This window comes from Cydia pomonella, chromosome 14 (assembly GCF_033807575.1).
Source record: "Cydia pomonella isolate Wapato2018A chromosome 14, ilCydPomo1, whole genome shotgun sequence".
In the NCBI taxonomy this organism is placed as follows: Eukaryota; Metazoa; Arthropoda; class Insecta; order Lepidoptera; family Tortricidae; genus Cydia; species Cydia pomonella.
Genome location: NC_084716.1, coordinates 14,174,394 through 14,188,966, shown reverse-complemented (window position 1 = coordinate 14,188,966; position 14,573 = coordinate 14,174,394). Strand labels below are relative to the sequence as shown.

Genomic DNA, 14,573 nt, shown 5'->3' with positions numbered 1-14,573 from the left:
CGTGTCGGGCGCGGCGCTGCGCTGCTGCCTGGCGGCGGACGGGCGCGCGGCGCCGCTGCTGCCCGCCGAGGGCGCGCTGTTCCTCACCAACTACCGCCTCGTGTTCCGCGGCGCGCCCATAGACCCGTTCGGTGAGTGTGTGTGTCCCGGCTAGTACCCGAGGCCGTGTCGGGCGCGGCGCTGCGCTGCTGCCTGGCGGCGGACGGGCGCGCGGCGCCGCAGCTGCCCGCCGAGGGCGCGCTGTTCCTCACCAACTACCGCCTCGTGTTCCGCGGCGCGCCCATAGACCCGTTCGGTGAGTGGTTCGTGAATGGAGCATCGTGTGGAGACCTTGGAGTTCGTGCCCATGGCTGAAACAAGCAGAATGTGCCAAATAGTATGAAGCGATCATGGCTGATATAAGAAAGCGATTCAGATCTGATTTTTATAACATCTTGCGTGACATACATATGATTATAATGTAATTATTGAATAATGAATCATAAAAAAAAACACACAAAAAAGGCAAAACATACCATCAACAAGCCATCTTATAATTGAACGTATCTTTAATATTTTAATTTTTGTCGTGTATTTACAGCGTGCGAACAAACAGTTGTGCGATCGTTCCCTTTATGCGCGTTAACGCGTGAAAAAGCTATACGCACGCATTATCTACCGCACTTGGAGCATTCGCCGCAGGAGGGACTCCAGCTGCGCTCTGCCACCTTCCAGCTCATCAAGGTCCGTTCTAGCATGTATCACTGAACAAGTTAGAGATTGGTGTTACTTCTACTCAAGTTTAATGACAACTTCGCCGACTGTTTAAAAACCATAAATTCAATGGGTCGATATGAAACCTGACCAAATTATTAGTCAACTTTTTGCATTTTCCTCAAGAACGATTTTTTCTGCTACATACGGCACGATCGTGATTTGAATACCCACGTTTTTGACCACCACACACATACGAAAGGTTAAAAGCAGGTCGGATTCTAACCAAAAATTCACCACACTCATATAATTTTACACTACAGGTTGTACTAGATGAGGAAGTGAGCTCGGAACAACTAGACGTGTTCCGCAAGGCGTTAGCGCGACTGCGGCACCCGCAGCACACGACGCACCACTTCGCGCTCGCGCCGCGCGCCATGCCGCCCCCGCCCGGACCGGTGCCCAAGCACCACACGCTCAGGTAACATATTATTATGTACATAAGCCATATAGATAGACATTTTTCCTAAACCCTATTTGATCTGTGAGACAGTTGATCCTCCCCTGCGGCAATATAGACAATGCTCAAAGTACGGAAAGACACATTTACGTGGTACGAGTTTCTCTTACCAGTTTGAGGGTAGATTTGCAGGAATGACATTATCCGACGTTACATAAGATACCCTTACTCCTCGAAGCGGCGTGCAACCCTTTCATACATTGACAATTGAAATAATGTATTCAAATGGAACAGTCACAACTCACAATACTCACCCATAACTTCTAAAATAAAAGTATTATATTGTTTATCAGGGGCTTCGCAAAGAAGACTCTACTAAAGACGGCGCGAAGGGCGGGTCTCAAGCCTAAACCGTCCAAGCGGCAGAAGTACGTGCTACCTTCTGCATCCGCGCGGTCGTTGACCTCGCCGCCGCTCATGTCGTCGTTGTCGGCTGATACGCTGTCATGTGAGTTTTATATACAATCCCAAAAAAATATTGCCGTAGTTGTTTAACCCTTTGACCGCCAAAGACGTCAACTAACGCGCGTGCATTCCGATAGGGTTCATGGTTACTTCACGACTGGAAACTTAGTCAAGCTGAAATTGTACATTGGTTATTATATTTTTTTCCTTCACTTAAATTTCATGCAAGGTAAACTAAAATTTACTCCAATTTCAACAATATCAAGAATTTGTGCGTATTACGAAACTGTCGAATATATTTTCAATGTGAATTCACATTTTGTTCTATATTTGAAATCCGCATGATCCCCATGATTGTCAAAAATGAGTTACGAACTAGCATGCAACTTCACATCAGTGTCGGTCTCAGTGGAGGAGCTGGAGCTGGCGGGCGCGGAGGGCGCGGAGGTGCCGGCGGCGCGCACGCTGGAGCGCGTGCGCGAGCGGGCCTACGCGCGCGACTGGGCGCGGCTCGGCCTCGCCGCGCCGCCCTTCCGCCTCACGCACACCAACGCCGTCTACACGCTGTGCCGCAGGTACGTGTACAGTGGAGCTAGGGTTAGCGGAGGTGCCGGCGGCGCGCACGCTGGAGCGCGTGCGCGAGCGGGCCTACGCGCGCGACTGGGCGCGGCTCGGCCTCGCCGCGCCGCCCTTCCGCCTCACGCACACCAACGCCGTCTACACGCTGTGCCGCAGGTACGTGTACAGTGGAGCTAGGGTTAGCGGAGGTGCCGGCGGCGCGCACGCTGGAGCGCGTGCGCGAGCGGGCCTACGCGCGCGACTGGGCGCGGCTCGGCCTCGCCGCGCCGCCCTTCCGCCTCACGCACACCAACGCCGTCTACACGCTGTGCCGCAGGTACGTGTACAGTGGAGCTAGGGTTAGCGGAGGTGCCGGCGGCGCGCACGCTGGAGCGCGTGCGCGAGCGGGCCTACGCGCGCGACTGGGCGCGGCGCGGCCTCGCCGCGCCGCCCTTCCGCCTCACGCACACCAACGCCGTCTACACGCTGTGCCGCAGGTACGTGTACAGTGGAGCTAGGGTTAGCGGAGGTGCCGGCGGCGCGCACGCTGGAGCGCGTGCGCGAGCGGGCCTACGCGCGCGACTGGGCGCGGCTCGGCCGCGCCGCGCCGCCCTTCCGCCTCACGCACACCAACGCCGTCTACACGCTGTGCCGCAGGTACGTGTACAGTGGAGCTAGGGTTAGCGGAGGTGCCGGCGGCGCGCACGCTGGAGCGCGTGCGCGAGCGGGCCTACGCGCGCGACTGGGCGCGGCTCGGCCTCGCCGCGCCGCCCTTCCGCCTCACGCACACCAACGCCGTCTACACGCTGTGCCGCAGGTACGTGTACAGTGGAGCTAGGGTTAGCGGAGGTGCCGGCGGCGCGCACGCTGGAGCGCGTGCGCGAGCGGGCCTACGCGCGCGACTGGGCGCGGCTCGGCCTCGCCGCGCCGCCCTTCCGCCTCACGCACACCAACGCCGTCTACACGCTGTGCCGCAGGTACGTGTACAGTGAAGCTAGGGTTAGCGGAGGTGCCGGCGGCGCGCACGCTGGAGCGCGTGCGCGAGCGGGCCTACGCGCGCGACTGGGCGCGGCGCGGCCGCGCCGCGCCGCCCTTCCGCCTCACGCACACCAACGCCGTCTACACGCTGTGCCGCAGGTACGTGTACAGTGAAGCTAGGGTTAGCGGAGGTGCCGGCGGCGCGCACGCTGGAGCGCGTGCGCGAGCGGGCCTACGCGCGCGACTGGGCGCGGCTCGGCCTCGCCGCGCCGCCCTTCCGCCTCACGCACACCAACGCCGTCTACACGCTGTGCCGCAGGTACGTGTACAGTGAAGCTAGGGTTAGCGGAGGTGCCGGCGGCGCGCACGCTGGAGCGCGTGCGCGAGCGGGCCTACGCGCGCGACTGGGCGCGGCTCGGCCTCGCCGCGCCGCCCTTCCGCCTCACGCACACCAACGCCGTCTACACGCTGTGCCGCAGGTACGTGTACAGTGAAGCTAGGGTTAGCGGAGGTGCCGGCGGCGCGCACGCTGGAGCGCGTGCGCGAGCGGGCCTACGCGCGCGACTGGGCGCGGGGCGGCCGCGCCGCGCCGCCCTTCCGCCTCACGCACACCAACGCCGTCTACACGCTGTGCCGCAGGTACGTGTACAGTGAAGCTAGGGTTAGCGGAGGTGCCGGCGGCGCGCACGCTGGAGCGCGTGCGCGAGCGGGCCTACGCGCGCGACTGGGCGCGGCTCGGCCTCGCCGCGCCGCCCTTCCGCCTCACGCACACCAACGCCGTCTACACGCTGTGCCGCAGGTACGTGTACAGTGAAGCTAGGGTTAGCGGAGGTGCCGGCGGCGCGCACGCTGGAGCGCGTGCGCGAGCGGGCCTACGCGCGCGACTGGGCGCGGCTCGGCCTCGCCGCGCCGCCCTTCCGCCTCACGCACACCAACGCCGTCTACACGCTGTGCCGCAGGTATGTCTCATGCAGCAACAAGGCCGCAGGGGCACGGTCGCCATGTGATGTTGGCCGCTAAATGGAGTTACTTAGTCGACGAGATTATGAGTTTTTTCTGATGCAAGTAATAAGTTTGTGTGTGTTTGTGTGACATTCACTCGTACCTTAAGATTCGCATTTTCACAGCCTAATACTGTATGAGTATTCAAAGCTTCTTCTAATTTTTCCCTCATCAGTAAATGCAATATTTTCCTATTCTTTTTACATTAGAACGTTTTTCTACAAATTTCACATCGCAAAAATCGATAATATTATCTATAATTGTACTATACTCAAGAGTCCAGAAATTGAATTGAAATCGTTTTTGTGAGATAGAAGAATAAGAGATAGTGAAGCACCATTATTTATTATTTTTGGTAACGTAGTTCCTTATCAGACGGTACGGACTTAGCGGATGAGGGCTAGGCGAAAAAAAGTTAAGATTTTTTCGTCACGAAAACCTATCACGATCCTTTTTTAACTTCGTTCCAACAATTGAGGATTAAAATGTCAAAGAATGAGGATTAAAAAGAAAATGAGGATGAGGAATACGAACGCGGACTCGAACACGAACATGAAAATGATTATGTGATGTGAAAAGCAATATGTGTCAACTTTTCTCAACTTCGTTCCAACAAAATGTTCCACGATACTCACGCATTTTTTCATTTAAGTTTGATTCACGTTTTATTTGCTCGATATTTACATTTCATTGACATGATACAAATTTTATTTAAAATTATACATATACGACGAAAAAAACGGAGGAGGTTCTCAAGTCGACGCGTATATATATTTTTTTATATATGACCACGCATAACTTTTTACAGAGTAGTTCGATATTGATAATTATTTTTTTATTGTTAATATTTTTCATTAATATCATCAGGTTCAGATAGCTCTAACTAAGCTTATGTTGAACACAATATTTTATTATAACATTTATAACTTTCGCGTTTTGAACACATATTAAATCACGTCATTCATCAGAAAAAAATTTTTTTTTCTTAAACATGCAAAGAAATATTGATGTTATGTATGTTCCTTATAATAAGCTGCGAAGTATGACGTTTCAGGTGCGGCTAGAACAAGAGGTCTTTAATGGAATTTCATACAAATCTTGCAGGCCTAGGCCGGCAGCGTCCTCTTTTTTTGTGTTTTATTATTATTATTTCAGGATTTCCTGAAGGGGAACGAAAATTTGATTATTTTTGCGCTACGACGCACGGTTTAGGAGATAAAGCCCTATAAAGATTTTTTTTTCAGTCAGGCAGAATCAAATTTTTGTTCCCCTTTAGGAAACCCCAAAGTAATAATCAAAAACACAAAAAAGAAAAAAAAAAACCGTAATGGCGTGCGTGTAGCGCCAGAATAATCAAATTTTTGTTCCCCTTCAATACGCCACGCACTGAATAACCTATCACATTAGGACATGAAACAATCATCATCATCCTATTTTTTTTATTATTTCATTGCATGTTTGAGAAAAGCACTATACATACCTCGGCGGGAAATATGGGGTTGCCCCTTTCGTCCCGGCATCTGTAGTAATGTACTATTTTTATTTCTTTAGTTACCCAGCGGTGTTCCCCGTACCTGAGGGCGTCGGCGACGAGTCCCTTCGAAGAGTCGCTCGGTGCTATCGACAAACCCGCCTGCCGTGTCTCACGTGGCGACATCCAAGGACACATGCTCTTCTAGCCAGGTATTCTCACTTACACTCCAGGTTCTAGTAATCAGAGGGGAGACTAGCTTGTTCCCCAAACTGCTACGCTCGATACACGACGCGGCGCACTCCCTCCCTCTTCCTCAGCTTGAAAATTCACGAAGAGCTCGGTTGGACTGTAGTCTTAATAGTCAGAGTAACCGTTGGGTCAATGACTCAAATGGTATCCAATGGTGGATCAGGTAGTCTTAAGATCTAGCACGGAGATCTATCCTCTTTAATTGGCCCGTGGACAGACTGTGGCTTATTGAATGGCATCTGTCCGCCTCGTAAATGCTTTGCTTTTCCACAAATTAGCTTTGTACAACCAACAACCAATCATGGTGAGCATCTCAAAATTGGTCAGTGGACGACGTGTCCATATAATGTCATCATATAAGAGTATTTTACAGTACATATGGGGCTACTTTATAGCACTAGTGCGAGAAGTAGCATATTACGTTACTGTGTCGAACATTTAAAGGGCCATATGTACTGTAAAACGTTGTACGATACATGTGCGAATAGGTAATTCGCAACTCGTGTCGATTTAAAACACTCCCTTCGGTCGTGTTTTAATTTATCGCCACTCGTTTCGAATTTCCTATTTTTCGCACTTGTATCGTAATGTACTATTATCCCCTTATTCATAAACGTGTACTGAAGTTACGATGCCGCTGATCATCGTTTGTCCGTTTCCGACGTATTGGTATGATGGGTTAGTGTTAAATCTCCTGCAACAAAATTTGCGAATAAAAAAATTCTGAGCCTTTCCGAGAGAACCAACATGGCTTTGTTGAAACTGATTTTGACCACTGAATGCTTCCAACAGATCAGCCGCGCCGCACCACAAAGGAGTCATGGGCATGCTGAAAGGCAGCCACCAGACGCAAGGCGCCGCGCAAAGCGGCACTGAAACCACCTCTAGCTTAGAACAGGTAACGTCATACAAAATGTACCTTGTTTCATATATAAATAAAATTACCCTTTTCATTGTCCTTGTGTATGCTAAACACACTCCCACGTGTCTTGATCCAATTTTACATCTTGATAAAATTTGTATGTTCGGTTTCAGGAACGATACTTAGCAACGTTGGTAGCCTGCACGCCAGCGTCGCGCGGCGAGCTCGAAGATTCGAGTCTGAGTTTAGACTCGTTGCTGCTCACAGAAGAACCTACGCACACACCGCTGCTTAACAAGCCCGGTACCATGGGGTGAGTACGGTAACATCATTAAAATAAACACAGTTCTGTGCACGGGGTTTTAATTTAGGGTACGTAAGTAAATATTCTTTACAGTACATATGGTACTACTTTCCCGCACGCGTGCGGGAATGAGCACTTTCCGTGCATATGTCGAAACTTTAAAAAGCCACATATACTGTAAAACGTTGTACGATACACGTGCAAATAGGTAATTCACCACTCGTTGCGAATTTCCTAATTTCTGGACTTGTATCGTAAATAACTATTATTGCACCAACAATTATACATGTACATACATTTTAAAGGAAAATAGAACCAGGTAACTAGTACGGTCGAAATCAAAATTATACATATTGCCCATCACTTTTCTGTCTGTGTATGTATTTAGAAATTTGACCCCGCCCCTAAGATCAGTGCGATAAGGACAAGATCAGCTCTCAAAAATCGCAAAAATTGAAGTTTTTTACTCAACTGTTTCGTTCTCCAAAATTTAACCAATGGCAACGAATTTTGGAAATTAGAATATTCTGTATCGTTCTGATTTTTTCAAGTTGAATACAAGGCTTCTGTTTGGGCCTAGTTAATTAGGCATTTTAGGGATTGCTTGAAGAGTTCTGGCGCATAAAAAACAAAATCTGGTGCTGAGTAACCCGGCGAAATTAATAGTACATTACGATACAAGTGCGAAAAATAGGAAATTCGAAACGAGTGGCGTTAAATTAAAACACGACCGAAGGGAGTGTTTTAAATCGACACGAGTTGCGAATTACCTATTCGCACATGTATCGTACAACGTTTTACAGTACATATGGGCCTTTAAATGTTCGACACAGTAACGTAATATGCAAATTTTCGCACTAGTGCTATAAAGTAGCACCATATGTACTGTAAATGACTATTACAGTACATATGGGGCTACTTTATAGCACTAGTGCGAGAAGTAGCATATTATGTTACTGTGTCGAACATTTAAAGGGCCATATGTACTGTAAAACGTTGTACGATACATGTGCGAATAGGTAATTCGCAACTCGTGTCGATTTAAAACACTCCCTTCGGTCGTGTTTTAATTTATCGCCACTCGTTTCGAATTTCCTATTTTTCGCACTTGTATCGTAATGTACTATTAGATAGCTCGTAGATAGATATAACTAAAGTAATGAATGTTTATCTTGCAGAGCCGCCACACGGGGCTCTGGTGGCGTGGGCGGAGCGCGGCACTTCGGCCGCTGGGGCTCGCTGAAGGGCCGCCAGCCATCAAGCCTCGAGCTGTACCAGCGGCAGCGTCTGTCTACCGCCGATGTTGACTCGGGTATAGTGATAATTGTAATAGATCATATTATAATCGGTTTCAAAATGTATTTTGTGACATATAATAAAACAAAAAACATGTCTATTCCGGGGATCTAATGGTTGATTTTACCTCTAGGATCTTCTTCTATACCTGTTCAAGTTTTAAGCGGTCGATTTGGAATACTAGTTTGATTAAAATAGTATTTTATACAATCGTGATATTAAATAAAATAAATAAATAAATATTATAGGACATTATTACACAAATTATAATTTATTTATTTATTAAATTATTAATTTTATAGAGAGCTTTTCAGTCAAGTACCATGTTTTGGCAACGAAGCTAGCTGAGTTACCTAAGTAAGGTATGAGATTGCTTGATTATATCACTATTGTATACAATACTTTTAAAAAATGAAAAAAAAAAAAATATTTAGGTAAATATTTCGTTTTGACGATACAGTTAATGGAGTCCCCTAGTAAGTATATTATACCTGTAACAGGAGACCCCGCTCTTCCCAGACAACATTTTTGTATAAGCAATTAATTTAATATAATAATACTTAAAACCTAAATAATTAACGCGTGACTCCCGCCCCGCGCCCCGCTCCCGTTCAGTCTTTTCTATGGGAGCGCGGTGGCATGTAATTGGTCAATTTTTTTTAGGTGACGAAATGAATCTTATAGTCGAGTGGGAGCCCATACATGAAAAGTACGCAATTATAGTTTGGTATACGAAATCTTAACTCGACCATTACAGTCGACGAGTAAAAAATATTATTTTTCACGTCAGCAGCTGGAACAAGGGTAATTTGCTGCTTAAAAACAGTGAGCAAAACCGCATTTTGCTCACCGAGTGAGACAAAATAACATTCAAGTGACCTTTAGATTCGAATGTCATTTCAACGTGCGGGGCCTAATACAAGTTCGAAATATTTGGATTCTATTGTCTCGATCTTCAGTCTCGATCTGTCATTCGTTGAGATAAGACGCGTAAACAGCTGGGTAGATCACTGCCGCGCTAATGACTGTACAACCCTTCCGTCAAGTTTGAAAGATGGGTAGTGATGGTGAAAAGACGTTAGTGCTCAGTGAAGTGTTGTGCTACATAACGAATCGTATTAATGTGATCGACGAACCGACATTAATAAGAATATGTGCTACGAATTTCTCTGATAGTGAAATTGAGATGGCTAAGTCGAAGTTACGAGACCTGCTTGATATTCGGACAGCTTCCAGAAAGGGAGAGGGCAAAGCGTCAAAAAATATTCAAGATATTATAAAAGTATTGAAAGAGACGGATGATGACAAGTTGCCAATATTTGTCGCAAAAGATCTTCATCGAATTCCACCTATTACGTTTGACGACTTGGATGTCACAAGAATACTGAAGGAGTTAGCGACCTTAAGGTCCGAGTTGAACAGTGTAAGGTGCACAGGTATTACAAACAAGGAAGAAATAACAGAAGTAAAAAAGGAAATCGCAAAAGTTAAACTTATAATTACGACACCGATACCGCAACCTGTGTGTGAGAGTGTACGCGAACCGTTGCACAGTCAAAGTAACAAAAATGTAGTTGGGGGTAGCAAGTCTCCTAGTAGCAGTGGCGCGGTGAGTCAATGTCAACTGGTTGCAACACCTCAGCTTGGATTGGATAATGAACCGTGCGTTAATGACAATACGGTTGAATCTCTGAGTCATCTTAGCCAATGGGGCCCGCCAGCCTTGCCCTCTTTTGTAGAAAAAGATAACGAAAATTTACGAAATAAAAAGTCTTCGTTTCGTGATGTAGCTATAGCTAAGCCTAAGGTCAAGCAAGTAGATTCTGAAGGTTTCGAACTAGTAACGAAAGGTACAAAAAAGCCAAAACAATCCGTCAAAATGGTTAAAAATAGGTGGGGCAGCGGTGAAACCAGCGAAATGCTTCAAGCAGCGCCGAGTACAACTACACTGTACATCTCGCGTACGGAAAAAAACATTACGACGGAAAAAATTACAGAATACATCAATAGTAAAGGAGAAGCAGCTATAAAAGTTGAATACATCAAGCCATACCGGGAGACGACATTTAACACATTTTTAGTGACAATCGAAACTGACCGTTTGGAGACATTTTTAAGTAACGGCTTTTGGCCAAGAGGAATAGTGTACAGAAAATACATTTATAAAAGACCCAAACGTCACAATAACGCAGTAACAAACACATAGTCGTATATATAATAAATAATGGCCACTACAAAAACACGGCTCTTATCATTTAATTGTAAGGGCTTCAAACGTTCGCTACCTAATGTGCAGGAGTTAAGTAAAGAAAATGACATAATCGCGCTTCAAGAATTATGGATTCTGCCTGATGACCTTGATTTTTTGAGCCAGATTAACAAGGACTTTGGCTACCATGGAATATCAGCAATAGATACATCTGTCGGGCCGCTGAAGGGTAGGCCGTATGGAGGAGTTGCTGTATTGTGGAGAAAAAGTTTGTTTACTAAGGTTGTGATAATCGAAACCGGCTCAAAACGAATCGCTGCTATACGGGCGGAATTACCAGGAAATCGGAGTATTTTAATTATGTCGGTGTACATGCCAACCGATTGTGCGGATAACTTACCGTTATTTACAGAGTGCCTAGGCGTTATCAGTGCTATAATCGAAGACAATAATTGTGAGTGTGTGTTGGTACTTGGTGATTTTAATGCGGACGTGCGTGGTTCATTCGGTAAGGAACTGATAACCTACTGTAACGACCAGAAATGGATTTGTGCGGACATTGAACTGATTGGTGAGTCAAGTGACACATTTACTTTTAAAAGTGACGTGCAGGGCTCTAAAAGCTGGTTAGACCATGTTGTGGCCACGGAATCTGCATATAGGCTGTGTACTAATGCCAGGGTCCTATACGATGTTTATTGGTCTGACCATTATCCGTTACTTATTGAATGCGACTTAAATCTCATAGAAACAAAGACGAATCCTAGTAACAATATTGTAGTAAATAACATTTTATGGGGAAACCGATGTAATGAGCAAATAGAAAGGTATACCAAATTATGTACTAATTATTTAAGAAATGTTAACGTGCATATTGATAATTGTAGCGAAACATGCAATAACACGACGCATTCTTTAGTAATTGGTAAATTTTATCAGGAGATAATACGGTCCATTCAAACAGCTGCTAGGCAAACGTCTATCAGTAAGAAACGTAAACAAATCAATAAAATTACCGGTTGGAATTATCATGTGCTACCACTGTACAATAACGCACGCGAAGCGCATAAAGTATGGATATGGCACGGTTCGCCTTCTTCAGGTCCTATATTTGATGATATGTCCAATAAACGCAAATTATTTAAGAATAAATTAAGTTGGTGCCAACGGAACCAAGATATTATTAAAATGGATATTATAGCATCCCATAGGTCGGCAGGAAATTTCGTTCAGTTCTGGAAGGATACTAATAAACTAAGTTATAAACAAAGTAGACCATTATCAGTAAATGGAATTCAAAATGAAAAAGAAATAGCTAATTTGTTTATTAAGCAATTTAAAGTCGATAACTCACTTCTAAACTCATCGAATTCTCACTTGTTTGATAATACGCGGAACCGTGGTTGCCCGTCGACAGGTTCCGAGTTATTCATTACGCAAGATATGATATGGCAATGTGTTAGAAAAATGAAACGCGGAAAGTCGCCGGGCCACGACGGTCTAAGTATTGAACATATTTTGTATGGGGGCCCATTATTGCATGTAAAGATGGCGCAATTATTTAATTTGTGTTTAGCGCACGGCTACTTACCTGATGAATTTATGACTACGAATGTGGTTCCCATCGTTAAAAACAGGACTGGCGATCTTAGTGACCCGTCCAACTACCGACCTATCTCGTTAGCTACCGTGTTCTCCAAAGTTCTTGAACGATTAATTAACCCGATACTTGCCAAACACATACGTCTACACGACGCCCAGTTTGGGTTCCGTCCGGGTCTCTCAACAGATATGGCTATATTCTGTCTTAAAAACGTCGTAAACCGATATCTTAAGAAAAGGACGTCGGTTTACGGCTGTTTTCTGGATCTGAGCCGTGCTTTTGATACTATTGACTATAATTTATTATGGGATAAAGTATCAAAGGCAGGTGTACCGAGTAGAATAGCCACTCTGTTGAGATACTGGTATGGGAACCAGATGAATAGCGTTAGATGGGGAAATGCCAATTCGGACCCGTATAAGTTGCAATGCGGAGTTAGACAGGGTGGACTGACATCGCCATTGCTGTTTAATCTTTACATAAACGACCTGATAGAGGAGCTCAGCAGCGCCGCCGTCGGGTGTCATGTCGCGGGCGTATGTGCCAATAACTTTAGCTACGCGGACGATATGGCGCTGCTGAGCCCTTCTATCACCGGCCTTAGGATGCTAGTGTCGATATGTGAGCATTATGCTGCAACACACGGACTAAAATACAATGTAAAAAAATCTGAAATAATTGTTTTTAAATATGATAAGGGCCCAGATTTCGTTCCACCTGTTAGGTTAAACGGGACAGAATTAAAATGTGTAAGTAGTTTTAAGTATCTAGGGCATGTTTTGACAGAGAGATTAAAGGACGATGACGATCTCGAAAGACAGCGGCGGGCCATAGCGATGAGAAGCAACATGCTGGCACGTCGGTTTGCTCACTGTTCCGACCAAGCCAAAATAACTTTGTTCAAGGCGTACTGTCAGGCGTTCTACACTAGCCAGCTGTGGTACCATTTCACGAAACGATCGTTCAATAGACTTCGAGTACAGTACAACAACGCGTTTCGTGCAATGTTACGGCTACCGTGGCGGTGTAGTGCGTCTGGTATGTTCGCCGAGAACAGAGTAGATGACTTTTACGCTATAATGCGTAAAAGGCACTGGTCGTTTGTCGGGAGAGTGAGCGAAACGGCGAACAGTATTGTTAAAGTAGTGTATACAACCTGCTACTGTATGAGCAAGGTTTCCCCGCTGCACCTATATCTATAGTCTTAATTTTAATTGTATATTTTATTTTATTGTATTGTTGCTTTATTGTAATTTAATGGGTTAATACCTGAATAAATAACATTTTTTTATTTATTTATTTATTGTCTTTATCCCTTTCACGTCATTAGCAAAAAGAAAGAGACAGAAAAGTGCATACATAATTCAACGGTATATTGACGGTTTATAATAGACCCCCGAAATAAGTCAGACCGCATCGTTCCAAAACACCCTACGAGTCTTCATTCGTAATAATTAATTAATGAAATAAAAGTTTTAAATTTAATAAAAACACCATATTTTACGTATTTTATTATACAATCAAAACAATAAACTTATACAAATTTACGCAATTGTTACGCAGTAAATAATTATACTGAACTACTTTTAACGATCTTTACTATGGTTGACAAATAGTAGTATCCGCAATTCGGACCGGATCTTACGAAGTTTTTTTTTTACAAAAAAAAAGTTGTCGATTGAAGTGTCAATTGATGTTCGTTAATTCATTATTTTCGTATTATTTTATTGAAATTTCTTTCGTTTTGTTTTATTGCGGTAATTAAAGTTAATTGTTAGAATACCTTCAGAAAATATGAGTGAAATAGTGATCCGTCCGTCTGGATTACATTTTTTCAGGTTGTATTTTTTGATGGCTGACTGACGTGAAAAATTTTGTGTACTACACGAGATCAAAGTTATTTACATCTCGTGCGCTTTTGAGTCCCTTACTACGCTCAAGATTCTAAATTAGATTCACTCGCTACGCTCGTGAATCTATTATAGAATCTTTCGCTTGCACGGGACTCAAAACAAGCACTCGAAGAAATATCAAACTTTGCTCTCTTGTTGTACAAATAACTATTGAAGTCGACTTGTATAGTAATGTACACATGTTTTTGTTGCCAATGGCAGTATCGGGCGACGGCACGGGCGGCGTGCGGCGCGCGTCGCTGTACATCGTGACGGAGAAGGGCCTGAGCGTGGCCACGGCGGGCGGCTGCGAGCCCGTGCCCGCGGAGTACCCCGACGGCCGCGCCGCCCGGCACGCCTTCAAGAAGCTGCTGCGCGCCGCCGCGCCCTCCGCGCCCAACGCGCCCAGCGATCCTGGCTTCTACAGGTACCATTTTCACTCGATTAAACGTACAAGGTATGACAAAAATGGCGGGATCCGTTTAATATTATATGCATATTCGGTATCGTGTACTGATTAGGAAAAAT

The 14,573-nt window shown here is 45.5% G+C and overlaps 1 protein-coding gene across 1 annotated transcript in view; it reads left to right on the top strand.

The window, feature by feature from the left end:
- Positions 1-14,573, top strand: part of LOC133525017 (myotubularin-related protein 13) — a 90,132-nt gene that overhangs the window by 62,017 nt on the left and 13,542 nt on the right. The window contains exons 20-28 of the mRNA XM_061861207.1: positions 581-723; positions 1,017-1,174; positions 1,507-1,661; positions 2,028-2,193; positions 5,708-5,839; positions 6,672-6,777; positions 6,915-7,054; positions 8,224-8,357; positions 14,268-14,472. Of these exons, the coding sequence (XP_061717191.1) occupies positions 581-723; positions 1,017-1,174; positions 1,507-1,661; positions 2,028-2,193; positions 5,708-5,839; positions 6,672-6,777; positions 6,915-7,054; positions 8,224-8,357; positions 14,268-14,472 (1,339 nt within the window). The remainder of the gene's footprint in view (positions 1-580; positions 724-1,016; positions 1,175-1,506; positions 1,662-2,027; positions 2,194-5,707; positions 5,840-6,671; positions 6,778-6,914; positions 7,055-8,223; positions 8,358-14,267; positions 14,473-14,573) is intronic.